The 15390-nt window shown below is 41.0% G+C and overlaps 1 protein-coding gene across 2 annotated transcripts in view; it reads right to left on the reverse strand.

Annotated features, from left to right (window-relative positions):
* Positions 1-3625: 3625 nt before the first annotated feature.
* The window catches only part of LOC110538235 (protein ELFN1), an 84543-nt gene continuing 72778 nt past the window's right edge, over positions 3626-15390 (reverse strand). For both annotated transcript variants that reach the window (XM_021624929.3, XM_021624930.3), the window contains exon 3: positions 3626-8557. In XM_021624929.3, coding sequence (XP_021480604.2) covers positions 5766-8174 — 2409 coding nt within the window. In that variant the 5' untranslated portion in view covers positions 8175-8557 and the 3' untranslated portion in view covers positions 3626-5765. The remainder of the gene's footprint in view (positions 8558-15390) is intronic.

Below are 15390 nucleotides of genomic sequence, written 5' to 3' on the forward strand. Positions count from 1 at the left end.
TGTCTGATTTACACCGAGTTTCATTTCAACACTTATATGAGGCCTCTTTCACTCCATCACAATTAGTAACAGGAGATGGCAGGTGTGTATTACAGATACATTATTCAAGGATATTAGCTTTCCTTTTGCATGTAGTATTATCTGTATAGCTGCTGAAGCGTGCAAGGGCTAGCATTTCAGTTTTAATTTCTTAAATAGAGAACATGATATCACACGCAGAAGTCAGTGTGTTATATACAGTGCATTCGGAAAGTATTCAGACCCCTTGACTTTTTTCACATTTTCTTACATTACAGCCTTATTCTAAAATGTATTAAATCGTTTTTTCCCCCTCATCAAAAACATCCCCACAGCATGAGGCTGCCACCACCATGCTTCATCATAGGGATAGTGCCAGGTTTCCGCCAGACGTGATACTTGGCATTCAGGCCAAAGAGTTCAACATTGTTTTCATCAGACCAGAGAATATTGCTTCTCATGGTCTGAGGGTTTTTAGGTGCCTTTTGGATAAATCCAAGCGGGCTGTCATGTGCCTTTTACTGAGGAGTGGCTTCAGTCTGGCCACTCTACCATAAAGGCCTGATTGGTGGAGTGCTGCAGAGATGGTTGTCCTTCTGGAAGGTTCTCCGATTTCCACAGAGGAACTCTAGAGCCCTGTCAGAGTGACCATCTGGGCTCCCGAGTGGCGCAGCGGTCCAAGGCACTGCATCTCAGTGCAAGAGGGGTCACTGCAGTCCCTGGTTTGAATCTCGGCTGCATCACATTCGGCCGTGACTGGGAGTCCCATAGGGCGGTGCACAATTGGCCCAGCATCGTCCGGGTTTGGCCGGGGTAGGCCGTCATTGTAAATAATAATTTGTTCTTAACTGACTTGCCTAGTTAAATAAAGGTTAAATTAAAAAAAAAAAACACCCTGACCAAGGCCCTTCTCCCCCGATTGCCCAGTTTGGCCCAGCGGCCAGCTCTAGGAAGAGTCTTGGTGGTTCCAAACTTCTTCCATTTAAGAATGATGGAGGCCACTGTGTTCTTGGGGACCTTTAATGCGGCAGACATTTTTTGGTACCCTTCCCCTGACCTGTGCCTTTACACAATCTTGTCTCGGAGCTCTACGGTCAATTCCTTCAACCTCATGGTTTGGTTTTTGCTCTGACATGCACTGTCAACTGTGGGACCTTAAATATACCCTGTCCAATAATTGTAATTTACCACAAGTGGAATCCAATCCAGTTGTAGAAACATCTCAAGGATGATCAATGGAAACAGCATGCACCTAAGCTCAATTTCGAGTCTCATAGCAAAATGTCTGAATACTTATTTTTTTTTATTATAAGAAGCTGTTTGGTGGTGTATTGTCTATAGATTTCTGAGGAAAAACATTTATTTAATCAATTTTAGAATAAGGCTGTAACGTAACAAAATGTGGAAAAAGTCAAGGGGTCTGAATACTTTCCGGAGGCACTATAGACAAATGTGTGCCTTTCCAAATCATGTCCAATCAATTGAATTTCCAACAGGTGGACACCAATCAAGTTGTAGAAACATCTCAAGGATGATCAATGGAATCAGGATGTACTGAATACTTAAGTAAAAAATGTCTACGAACTTTGTCGTTATGGGGTATTGTGTGTAGATTGATGATATTTTTTATTTATTTAATTCATTTTTAGAATAAGGCTGTAACGTAACAAAATGCGGAGAGAGTCCAGGGGTCTGAATATTTTCAGAATGCTCTGTAATCTGATAACACATGAGATTCTCTGGAGACTGTTACGTCATGTCTGAGAGAAAAGGAAGTAGCTTTTTTCAAATGGTACCACAATGGCTAACAATCTCCTGACTCCTTATCTATTGGACGCTTTCCAGTCACTTTCAGAAGCTGAAATCTTATCTGAGATATGAAGATACATTTTCATAACAAATACATGTGTTAGTTCCCATCATTCCTCGCCCATTTCAAATAGAAGTGCTGTTTGAGCCAACAAACAAATATAATACATATATGTATTAGGTGACCCTTACATTTTGTGAAATTATAGTGATTTTTCAAGAAAAAGCAATAACTGTGTTCCCTGCTTGTTTTTGATGTGCTGAATACTACACCTTCACTTTTGCTGAAATATTGGCATAACCTCAAAAGGTAAATTCAAATATCACTTTCGAAGCCAAATACACTTAAAGGGAGAGTTCACACAAATTAGAAATTACATATTGGTTTCTTTTCCCTGTAAGCAGTCTATGGACAAAGTATAACAGCAATCCATGCTTTAGATTTTGCTTTGCAGATTGGCATTTATTGTCATGAATCTTGCCCTGGAGGCAGCTCTGCAAAGTGGTCACTAGCTGGCACAGCGACAAAGTCATAAAATCGGATTTTAAACCTTACCCTAACCTTAACCACACTGCTAACCCTAATGCCTAACCTTATATTTTGTTTTCATGAATTTTTATGATATAGGCAATTTTGACTTAGCAGCTTGCCCATATAGTGGAAAATTGCTCAGTTCTTTCTTCAGGGCAAGATTCATGACAATAAATGCCAACCTGCTTTTGCTTGGAATGTTTTGGAAGCGTATTGGTTTCCTCACCCATTCCACGGTCCTGTGTAGATTATCAGACAAGCGTGATTGACTCTAAGAGCATTGCTTATAGAAGCGACACAGTATGTGCAGTCAGTATGGGGTTTCAGGTTTTTAAGTTCAGTGTTCCACAGTTGGCACTTTTAAGGTTAAGATATCTGACAACCATTGGGGACAAGACAAATGTATGTTTGTTTTTCAAAGGAGAGGCAGTCCTAGGGCTCGATTCAATCCATGCAGCTGAAGATAAGCGCTGTAGTGCGATTGAAATGTAAAGGTAATTTCCGATTGAGACGACACGTAGCGTTTACCGTGAATGCAGTCTCCGTGGACGAAGGAACATTAAATTAAATGTATATCGCACTTCAGCGTAGGTCTTCAGCGCTACGTATTGAATCGAGCCCTCAGCATTTTGTGAACGTAATAAATATATTCAGCTCCCAAGATAAATGCACGCAGTCACTTCTTCATAAGCACTTGCTTGGATATGTTCAGCAGAGCATTGGAAACACTGCCAATACTCCGATGGAAAAGGTGTTGTATTACAGGGTAGCCGACATTTGAATATTTAGCTATACATGAAGAATGGTGCAAGTTGATGAAATTATTGGACTACAAAATATTATGAACATTTCATAGTTTGGTAGAACCACTAACCTATCATAAAAACATGATAACGGTGTGTGTGATACAAATAAGCAAGTTTTCTCATACATTCAGGATTCTATACATTCAGGATTCTCATACATTCAGGATTCTATACATTCAGGATTCTATACATTCAGGATTCTATACATTCAGGATTCTATACATTCAGGATTCTCATACATTCAGGATTCTATACATTCAGGATTCTATACATTCAGGATTCTATACATTCAGGATTCTATACATTCAGGATTCTCATACATTCAGGATTCTATACATTCAGGATTCTATACATTCAGGATTCTATACATTCAGGATTCTCATACATTCAGGATTCTATACATTCAGGATTCATATCTTGATTCAGATTTCAAAAACAAGAAAAGAACATACTGAAGATACTGATGGGTGCACCCTTCCCTTTATTTCACAGTACTTTGTCTGAAAGCAGGTAACATAGTATTAAGAAATGAAATAAAAACACTTTATTGTGCTCTTGTTTGTTTCCACCAGTTTCCCAACAATTCTAACTTTTATGAGCCACAGAAGTGCTACAATATGCAATATAAAAACATGTAGCTTACTTGCTAATTTATCTATAAATCTGACAGCTCTTGGAATCTATTGAAATGCATTTAGAAAAATTACATCAAATAAGGACTTGTCAACAATATCAACACTGAAAGAAAAATAAAGAAAATTACAGTCGCACACATATCCCAGAAGTTTAAGGCGGTTGAAATAAGAACTCAGACAGCCAAGTTACCTCTTGTATCCACTCAAAAATAGTGTATAGATAATGTACAAATCCAGCGGCAGAAGTTTAGTTCAGGCATTCATGGGATATTATTTAATAGTTAACCCAGGCATGTTGATATACCTCTGATTGGTGACGTCTAATTTACAAAAGTGTCATAACAGCCACACAATATAGGAAAATATCCTTCAACAAGAGCCTTCAGTGAAACCAACAACTTTGCTGTTTTTTTACTTTGTTGGCAAAGAATTGCAGACAAATATAAAATATGGTAAGTCATGGGAAATATATGAATTGATAAAACAAGTAGAGACAACGGAAACTGGAGATTATGGTTGTAAATAGCAAATTAAAAAAATCTCTGAAATCAAATTAAAAAGCTGCCATATACAGATTTCATCATCTATATTGTACATTCATCCATCGGGCTATGGGACAGATATTCCAGTAGAGAATGTGAACTCCATTTTCAGCATTCTGCATAAACAACAGATGGGAAACTAAAGTTGCCTTCTGTGGAAAATATTGGTTATATAAAGGTGAATGGTCAATTACACTTTCAACAAAAGTAACTCTTAAAATGTTTTGGCTCTTTGAAACACAGTAGAACAAATTCAAATGAAATGCATATGGAACCTGATTTACTATGTTCACACATATCTAAGACCAGTGTTTCCCAACCCCCAACTGTACATCTTTTTGTTGTAGCCCCAGACAACCACACCTGATTCTACTTATCAACTAATCGTCAAGCCCTTGACAAGTTGAATCAGGGGTTTTTGTGCTACAACTAAAAGGTGAGCTGTTGGGGGTACTTGAGGACCGGAGTTGGGAAACACTCTTAGAACATGCAGAAAGAAAATGTAAACACTTCAGCTTTTTCTACTTTGGTTCTAAAGATATGACTAATGGCTCACGATGCCGATGTCTAAGACAGACCATCAGCATCAGAATAATACAATGAACTGTCTTATGTGGAATATTACATTTAGAAAATTCCAGCCTTGAAATATTGTGCAGTTTGTTTTGTGGCCTCTAAAATGTATTATGTGATAGTGCTGTAAATAGGGGAAGGGAAAGTTAAGTGGTCTGGGTAATATAATACCAATTATCTGACCAGTGTAACGTTTATCAGTTAGGACAAGGAAATCATTAGAAAACAAATAAAGTAGCTGTCTTTGAAATCCATGGGCTAAACCTGAATCAAACATAATTTTTAAAATCGTATTAACAGCGAACATTGCAGATATAGAAACTGTATCAGTACATAGTTCCATTGTAGTTCCATTGTATTCCATTGAATTAAATATATGTGGGGAGAAAAAAATTATTTTCGTATGATTGTTCAGTAGTTCTTCAAGAAAAATATTGAGGTTTCAGTAGACATGTTTTTCAATATTTGTTACGGTAATTTTCTCAAAGTACACAACAGCAAATCCACTGTCACAGGACTTGGCCATGCGATACCCAAATACCTATAATCCATTGCAACATATAATATGTATATTCTTAATTTGCAATATGTTTTCTTCTTGAAACGTTAGATTACAGTTTATTCCCATAAATTCCATACATAATGTGACAAATTTAAGATGGTAATTTCCAAGATGGTCATTTCCAAGGGTCTTTTCCTATTTTACTCACAGTCAAAATATGTTGCTATATATACGTTTAAGTAGTTGATCGCAATATGGACGTATCCATCCAATCAATAGTGAGTTTCACATATAAGGTTTCTGTGTCATTTCTGAAAGTTGTGGTCCAGTAGAAAATACTTGGAGAGATTAAGATTTCTGTTGAGCAGATACACCTTTCCAGTAGTCTAAAATGTCATGCAGGTCCTCATCCTTGGCAAACTGCACTTTTTTACGTAGCGCATGCCCTGCAGCCATGTACTCGTCCTCATCTTTGTGCCGTTTGCCACGGAGTTTAAAGCGCTCCCAGATAGTGTGATGTGGTTTGCAGTAGTACTCAGGACTGGAGGAGTAGCTGAGGTTATGGTACTGAGGTGAGAGCGGAGAGTACGCCATGTCTCTGGGGCGGGGCCGAGTTAGGGGCTCAAGGATGGAGGGCTTGTGGCTTCCGGGCCCTTCCAGCTCCTCGATCTGCAGCTGGTGGCTGTCGGGATAGGAATGCCGGTGCTCATTGTACTGCCTGATCTTCTCCGCCTCTGCCCTAAGGATGGCAGCGGCTGGCGTTACAGTGAGGATGGTCTCACCCGTTGGCGAGGTCTTCTCTATGTACTTGGACTCTGAGCGGTAAGGCCTTGGGCTCCGCATTGGACCTCCAGTGGCAGTGCTGGGCCGCTTTGGCGGGACATCCGAGGTGTGGTGCCTCTGTAACGAGTGGTGGTAGCTGTCCTTATACACTGGGGACAGGAAGCCAGACTTGCTCTGCGGCTGCTCTGATATTAGGACCAGCTGGGGGTCCTGGGTGGACACAGCTCCTGATTTCACCCCTTGAAAAGATGTGGATTCTGATTTCAGAGCATCGATACAGTTGTTAATGATCTGATTGACCTTATCCACCTCTTTTGCAATGGTTGAAATCTCAGCCACTGACCCTTGGCTGTTCCCAGGCATGGACATCCCAGGCATGGACATCTCACACTCTCTGCGTTCATGGTGGTCCCCGGTTCCTCTCACCTCTATGTAACTTCCCTTGGCCATTTTAGGCATGTCATCTCTTATCTCCTGCAGTTTGTACTGCTCCATTTCACTACCAGATGGTAGGTATGGCATGCGGGACATACTCTCCCCAGCCATCATTTGCTTCTGTGACATCCTGGAAATGGTTCCCCCTTCGAGCTCTTGTCCATATTTGAGTTCAATTATACTTTTCTTCAGGCTGCCTGCCTTTTTGTGCTTTTCATCTTGCTGACGTTTTTTACGCAAGCAATAGTAGACCACCCCTAGGACAATCACCATACTAAAGAGACAACCTAGGATGGTCATAATGTAGTGGGTAGCTGTTGCATGGTTTTGTGATCTCTCTTTCCCATTCCAGGGTCCTGTGGAGACTGCCAGACAAGTATGATTGAATCTAAGATTATTCTTTATAGAAGCGACACAGTACGTGTATTCGGTATGGGGTTTCAGGTTTTTAAGTTCAATGTCCTCATTCTGAATTTTGAGGTTTTGAATATCAGTGAAAAAACTGTTATTGTAGAGAACCAGGCTGTACATCTTCTTGAAGGGATGGGGGATCTGGACAGTGATGGTGGCGCTTGTTTTAGAGACTTGCTTGAGCTTCATACTGGGTTTTATATCCACATTAATGACCGTTGGGTTGATACTCATACTCTCATCTGGCTCAGTTCCGGAGGGACAGTCCTCCAGCCCACAGGGAGTGTAGTCTGGTGGGAGTGTGGTGGTCTCAGGAGGCACAGGTATGTACGGTGTCACATAGTCGTCTGTACACACAGTGGAGAGCATATGGAGGGCATTCCGAAAAGTTGGGATGTTAGGGTTCTGGCTGAGCAGACTGTAGCCAGAGACTCCTGATGGGGAGTCACAGACCATCCGTTCATTTGTCCTGTTGGGGAATGCAGAGAGCCACTTCACAAAGCCAAGGAGTTCACAGGAACAGTTGAAAGGGTTGGTGTACAGCTCACAGGTAGTCAGTTTAGTCAGGCTGGTAAACGTGGACCCATCTAGCTGCTGGATACGGTTCATGGAGAGGTCGATGTTTTCCAGGCTATAGCACTCCAAAAAGGCATTGGGTGTCACAGTCTCAATCAGATTTGCCTGGAGGTAGAGGTACTGCAGCTTGCCCAAACCCCTGAGGATGCCCTCAGTAAGGTTGCGGAGTTTGTTGAAGCCTAACTGAAGGACCTGTAAGTTGAACTGGGCAGAAAAGGCCCCGTCATCTATGTAGTTGATCTCATTCTTGGTCAGGTTTAGATAGGTCAGGTTGGCGAAGCGGCTGAGGGCAGAGAAATGGACACTTTTGATCTTGTTTTCATTGAGCCGCAGGTCCACAATGGTGCTGTTGATATGCGTGGGGATGGCCTCGTATGGCGGCTGGTTTTGGCTGCAGATGGCCAGCCACACAAAACCCTTCTCGCCTTCGATGAGCCAGCAGTCCCCATTGACTCTGCCTATATGGGTCAAATATACTATGGCCACAGACCAGAAAAAGGCACTCATTACCATAGCTCCACCGCAGGCCATTGGTGCTCCTCTTGATGTCATGGGCAGGGCCCAAAAGCTCTAAGACGGGAACACCACTGTGGTTTCTAAAGATGCTGAACTGAACTCTTTGTAATCTAGCTGGACTTTCAAGTGTTCTCCTCAGCGAGGACAATCAATATATTGGCCTTCTGTCCAGGGAAGGATAATTCGGTCCCAATGTTCCAGCCATTTACAAAAAGACGTTGGGCATGTGCATTTAGACCAGCATCCATCCAATGGCTTTAACCTGGAGTGACGTTTTAGAGATGGTTCGCTGAGATTCAGTATTTCACCACCTCAGATTGTCTTGTGCTTATTTCCCCAGGTATAACATCGTTGATCGGTCTCATCCTATTGTTTCTTCCTCTGTCTTTCTTGCTGGGTCATGGGCTCAGAGGAACTCCCTGTGAAGAAACGAGAAGCAGGCACACGTTAGGTGAATCAATAACCTCTTGAGTGTGAGGTTTGCAATTTGAATATAACCACATTTACACCACTACATTTAAAAAGTATATATTTTTGGGCCAGAAATATTCAGAACACATGCCATGCTGCACAAGTAGAATGGTATTTCTCCTCTATAGACCATTTGTAGCAGTCAAATAACATGTTACCCAATCTGTATTTTATAATCATCTGTCACGTATACTGCACAAATGGATCCAAATAATCAAGACACATTTTTGTTTTACACGTTAAGTAAAAATAGCAAATATAATTTTAAAGGCAAAATAGGATTAATGTGTATGCTTCCTCTTTCATTGCCATCCAATTATTTTGTACACAATTTCAGAGGTGCTTTGCGTTCCCTGTGGCATATTGCTATTAACGGAAACCTTTGGCCAATTACCACTTGACAGGTTGGGGAAAGCAGGGTCCCTATTTTCACACCATTAACCTGTGGACTGTCAAACACAACAGAGTCCAACGAATGTTTAGATGCAGCATTCAATTCATGAATGACTCTGCACCATACTGAAATGTCTTCTCAAGAACCTGTTAGAGGAATTTTGGTTCCTATATATTCATTAATCAATTCAATTTAAACTCTCTGCCCGTTTCTAAGAATTTGTAAGATCCTTATTTGCATAAAATGGACAGAGACCAGCCCTAAAAGTAATTAGTAGCATTTATTTCCGAGAGCTCTGCCATAATTACATGTACATTGGCTGATATATCACATACAGTGTCATAGCTTTTAATATGTCCCTCCTCTTGGACATTGTCTCTCTTCCTCTTGGACAATGACTTAGCTACTTTTCAATGCAATTCCAACACACACATATTGTTTATCTTATGTTACCAGATGTTACGCAATCTATTGCAAGTCCAACGGTTTTTCCCCTCCCTGGATGGGGACCAGACATTTCTCCTGTTGTTAGTTTCACTGTGGTCCCAAGTTGTCTGTTAACACTTCCTCTTGGTCTATGTATAAACATTTTATTCTTCAGACAGCATAGAGTTCTGTTAATTAACGTTAGTTATAATTCCACGTTGAATGTATACATTATTTAGTCATTATTGATAAAAGTCCTTCAACAGAACCTTAAAGATGTTTTAATTTGACAACAGAAATAGAACTTAATGGCTTTCAGTGCAATGGATGTGTCTCTTAAACATCTTACGGTAACTACTGAGGATACAAACCGTGAACCAAAAATAGCAAACTGTTCATTGTCAATTTGACCCTGTCAGATAGCTCCCCGGGGAAATTGCAGTGTTCCATTGGGTCTGGTTACATAATTGGACCCAATCAATTTGGTCAACAGTCCAAGGTTTCCGAACAAAGTTGATGGCTGCAGGAGAAAACCTTGGAGCTGGGTGTGTAGCCTATAGATCCTGGTTTTATGGAGAGGTATTAATGAATTATTAGTCATAAACAGCAGGTGACCTCAGCATGGGAGGTGCCGAGAGGAAGGAAAGCCAAATGTTTAAGTATATGAGTCATTCTCGTAATAGTCTTAGGTATTAACTTGCACCACAGTCGACCAGCACAGCCGTGGTCGTAATCAGCAGCAGTGGCCAGCGAGGAACACGGAGACACTTCGTCTTCCTGGAACAATAGTCTTGTGTTTGGACTATGAATTGCATACACTAGTTCCATTCAAAGAACTACCTTAGAACTTTGATATTCCCACCATACTAAATCATGATGCTTTTTCCATTTCTTAACGGATTTCTTTGTGCTGAATTATTATTATTTTTAAACATGGGATAGGCTACTGCACGTGCCAAATACGATATTGATTTATATGTTATGACTGCATGCCAAACATAAAAGTATTTGTTCTCCTTTTTCATAATAAGAACTGAGGCTGCAAAATGCCTATGCAGGAATGAAAAGGATTTACTGCATGCCAGACATTTCTGAGTGAGAAGGGAAACATTTCATCTGCATTCACTAATGTGTAGTCAATACATCTTGCTGACCCAAGGCCTACAGTATACTTCATTGTCAGTGGCACCTAGTAATGCTTTTCATCCAAACCTGAGCCACTTAACTAGCTTTCATATCAGATTGGACTCAGTCAGTTATTCATTTTTCATTGTTAAAATTCAATATGATGGCAAACATAGCCACAGAAGAAACGCTCACCACCAAGGCAGGGGTCTCGGCTCAGAGCGATGAATGACGCGTTCTCTTCTCCGGTCCACTTAAAGCAGCCCAGACATCTCAGAGGGAGATATTTGTTTAGACCTCACAGAGATGTGTAGGCTACTGTACAGAACAACACCCGGTACCTCGTCTGCCATGCTTACTGCTGTCACACTTGAATATTTCTAAGAACAATGAGAATCAAGAAGATAACCAACCTCCAACCTGCAAAGACAGAGAGGGATTTGTGTATATTCACAATTTAACAAAGCCAATGAGAGATGTTTCAATTATGAAAATTATGTTAATGAGGAGAAGTAATTTATTTTTCATATTATACATATTATTCATATTAAGACCTGGAAGGATTCCTGCTGTAGATAACGCCCTTTTTTTAAAAGAAAGCAAATCAAATTTGAATCCAATCTAATACAATATATTAGAAATGCAAGTCACTGTTCGAGAAATGGCACTTGTGGACTTCCCTTAAGTAACATCAAATATTAAACTCTTCTAGATCTGGTGACTGTGTTATTACAGCCATTAATTCGTTGCGAATGGTGTGGGAGTGACTGACCATGAAAATGGGCTGGAAACCCAAGTGATGGATAGGTTAATCATAGAGGATAGCAGCTGAATACTTTAAACCCAGAGGTATGTGGTGTGCGCCCTCATCACTGGCCTCTCTTAGCCCTCTGATGCATCTGCTGACACAGGCCAGTGGATGCGTTGCCTTGTGGGAGGCCACAGAGGGTGAGAAGAAAGGTGTCCCTAGGTGGTAGAGGACATAGGCCTTTACATAAAGGGGACAATCATGTTGCTACAACAGGATAATTGTGACAGTTTATTGCAGAGGGAATACACCTCAAATTGGAACCGTGGACCTAAGGTCATTCCAGCAGTCTGTTGACCTTTTGTGTGGTCTGCCCACCACACTCCAATTAGGCCTAAACAAATGTTGTGTTGCCATCTAGCATTGCTATCATAAATGAGGAAGTGAGCATATGTTTTCAGGAAGTCAAAATAACTAACAGCCATACCATGATCTCTAGGGCACAATACTGAACTGTTCATATTCAAAAACAAAACTGTCCACATTCCACGAACTAAAGGACAATATGAATACAATTCCCATTGTTTAGTATCCTCTTACCGCACAGTGTACATGATGCTGGCTTGATCCTAATGGGAATCACTGATAATAGAGGAAGTATGTCCATTGTTTAGTATCCTCTTACCGCACAGTGTACATGATGCTGGCTTGATCCTAATGGGAATCACTGATAATAGAGGAAGTATGTCCATTGTTTAGTATCCTCTTACCGCACAGTGTACATGATGCTGGCTTGATTCTAATGGGAATCACTGATAATAGAGGAAGTATGTCCATTGTTTAGTATCCTCTTACCGCACAGTGTACATGATGCTGGCTTGATCCTAATGGGAATCACTGATAATAGAGGAAGTATGTCCATTGTTTAGTATCCTCTTACCGCACAGTGTACATGATGCTGGCTTGATCCTAATGGGAATCACTGATAATAGAGGAAGTATGTCCATTGTTTAGTATCCTCTTACCGCACAGTGTACATGATGCTGGCTTGATCCTAATGGGAATCACTGATAATAGAGGAAGTATGTCCATTGTTTAGTATCCTCTTACCGCACAGTGTACATGATGCTGGCTTGATCCTAATGGGAATCACTGATAATAGAGGAAGTATGTCCATTGTTTAGTATCCTCTTACCGCACAGTGTACATGATGCTGGCTTGATCCTAATGGGAATCACTGATAATAGAGGAAGTATGTCCATTGTTTAGTATCCTCTTACCGCACAGTGTACATGATGCTGGCTTGATCCTAATGGGAATCACTGATAATAGAGGAAGTATGTCCATTGTTTAGTATCCTCTTACCGCACAGTGTACATGATGCTGGCTTGATCCTAATGGGAATCACTGATAATAGAGGAAGTATGTCCATTGTTTAGTATCCTCTTACCGCACAGTGTACATGATGCTGGCTTGATTCTAATGGGAATCACTGATAATAGAGGAAGTATGTCCATTGTTCAACATAAACCTATTCAGGACTACACTGGTCAGCGTGTTTGCACATAAGTGCTGATTGGGACAGAAACAGGGTTGTTGAGGCTAAGATTAATCACTATGTGTTACTGACACAGTCATCAGTCAGTGGAAACCTTCCAGTGTTTTCATCTTCTCAATATGCTCTACCTTGAAAAGAACATTTGTTATATCCGTGCAATGATTCATTATATGCTTAGCACCTTTCATTCAAATCACTGCTGTAACCGAGTCAGGCTACTTCTACAAGTAATATGCATTTTCCATTTCAATTGAGATGTTTAAGCCGAACTAAAACGAAAGAGTGGAGCCCTTCGTAGCGCTGCCTTGTGTGGGGGGAAAGCATACTGTGGCTATGGATGAGTTCTGACAGTAAATGTGTACCATTGGATCGGAGGGAGCAGTGCTGAAGTAACCTACTGAGGGACTGTTTGTTTTGCTTGGATTTGTATGAGCCCTGAGGGAGAGATTACACATAAATCTAAAGCCCAGCTTTGTCTACTCGTGCCTCTGTTATGTGTGAATCGTAAACCCGATACATTTGAATACTAAATTAGGAAGCACACTAATACAGCACAGTAGCAAACTGGGTTGTCTACCCTTCTCATATTTATGCACCCTCACCATTCCCATACACAGTCTGTCCCCACACATATAAAGATCCTCCATTTTGGGTATGTGTTTTGTGGGGGACTTTGAAGCAGTGTTACAATAATTGACTTAGTTTCCATTGAGATTGGGGATGTCTTGAGGCAGTAATATGCTGTGAGCTGCTCAACATAAAATGTTAGGTGGATGGTTGGGTTTGACAGGTTTCTATAAGGCTTCATATCATTTCTTACAGGGTTCAATTAATGTTTCTATAAGGCCTCACATCATTGAGTTCCACTGCTGTATGACATGGTCACCAGAGGAGGCTGGTAGGAGGAGCTATAGGAGGATGGGCTCATTGTAAAGACTGGAATGGAATAAATCAAATCAAATCAAAGTTTATTTGTCGCATGCACCGAATATAGCAGGTGTAGACCTTACAGTGAAATGCTTACTTACAGGCCCTAACCAACAGTGCGATTTTTAAGTAAAACAATAGGTATTAGGTGAACAATAGATAGGTAAAGAAATAAAAACAACAGTAAAAAGACAGTGAAAGATAACAGTAGCGAGGCTATCTATATACAGTAGTGGAACTGTATCAAACACATTAAACATGGGAACCGTTCCATTGATTCAATTCCAGGCATTATAATGAGCCCGTCCTCCTATAGCTCCTCCCACCAGGCACCACTGACGGCCACACTTTATGTGGAGCACTCTTTTAATGTCTGTCCGTTGAAACTGGAGGATTCTGTTCACACTGAAGAGGACTGTGCCCGTTGGCTGAAAAATGCATGTGGCCCAGATTTGAATCAAAAACACATTAAGACGGCCTTTTTTGAGTGCATGGATGGCATCTGACATTTAGTTTAGTATACCTATTTCCCACTATATCATGGGCATGGTAAAGTGGGTGGAGTCACTTTGTCACCTGCTAACCTAGACATAGAACAAGGAAGTACATTGTGCATCTCCATGCACTGTGTGGAACGCTCTGCAAAGAAATGCCAAAGGCTACCACTACAAAACCACCTACCACAAAAGTGCATTTACCAAAGGGCATTCAAATGTAATCACTTTTTAGACCCTCAGAAAGAAAGAAGGTTCCTGTTTGGAAACCCAAACCAAATGTTCCATGAAATGAATATAAGAAGTATGGCTTTGGGAAATATCTGGCGAGGCAAAACTTTTAAAGAGAAAATGGTCTCCTATCATTGTCTCCTGATTCTCTGACCTTTATCGTAAATACCGGCTGGCAGTGTCTGAGAGCCGTTCTGACCCGCCCTCAGCTCTCTCTTAGCATGGTGTTGTTGCAGGATCCCTTTAGGTGTTAAATGGAAGTTGAAGTTAAACCTGAAAAGACTTCCTCTCATTAATAATGCATAGAGGGGTTTGTTTGTCCGCTGTGACTCACTCCAGTGGGCTCCGCATCAATTCCACCACCGCTACTGCGGTCCACAGCATAAATTACATACCCTGCTAGTTCGCCTCGTTAGAGTAACCCGCTGTTGCATATGCATGTTAGTGATTTAGGTAACTACCTTTTGCATAAACAAACCTCTCATCATACATTCAGGTTTAGTGTCTCCGAGTGCTTTAATGCCACCCTGGTGCCTATATGCTTATCCTACAGGGCTGACTGGCAAAGACATGACAGAATCTCCCATAAGCCTCGTGGATGAAACAGCTTGGAGATGGTGGGAAAAGAACAACAAACGTTGGAATCCATGTGTATGCATTAGTTTCACCTAAATAAAATAAAATGCTATTATTTGTCACATACACGTGTTTAGCAGATGTTATTGCTGGTGTAGCGAAATGCTTGTAAAACGTGTCACATACTGCAAATGAGCTTAAGGCAGTTAGGGCAGCATGGCATGTTCGTCCTCAGAAGAGCCTATAGGTCTATTTGCAGCCCTGGACTCTTTCCCCATTGGCAGCAACCTCCATTGGCAGCA

This window comes from Oncorhynchus mykiss, chromosome 12 (genome assembly GCF_057628025.1).
Source record: "Oncorhynchus mykiss isolate SJ-2025 chromosome 12, ASM5762802v1, whole genome shotgun sequence".
Lineage (NCBI taxonomy): Eukaryota > Metazoa > Chordata > Actinopteri > Salmoniformes > Salmonidae > Oncorhynchus > Oncorhynchus mykiss.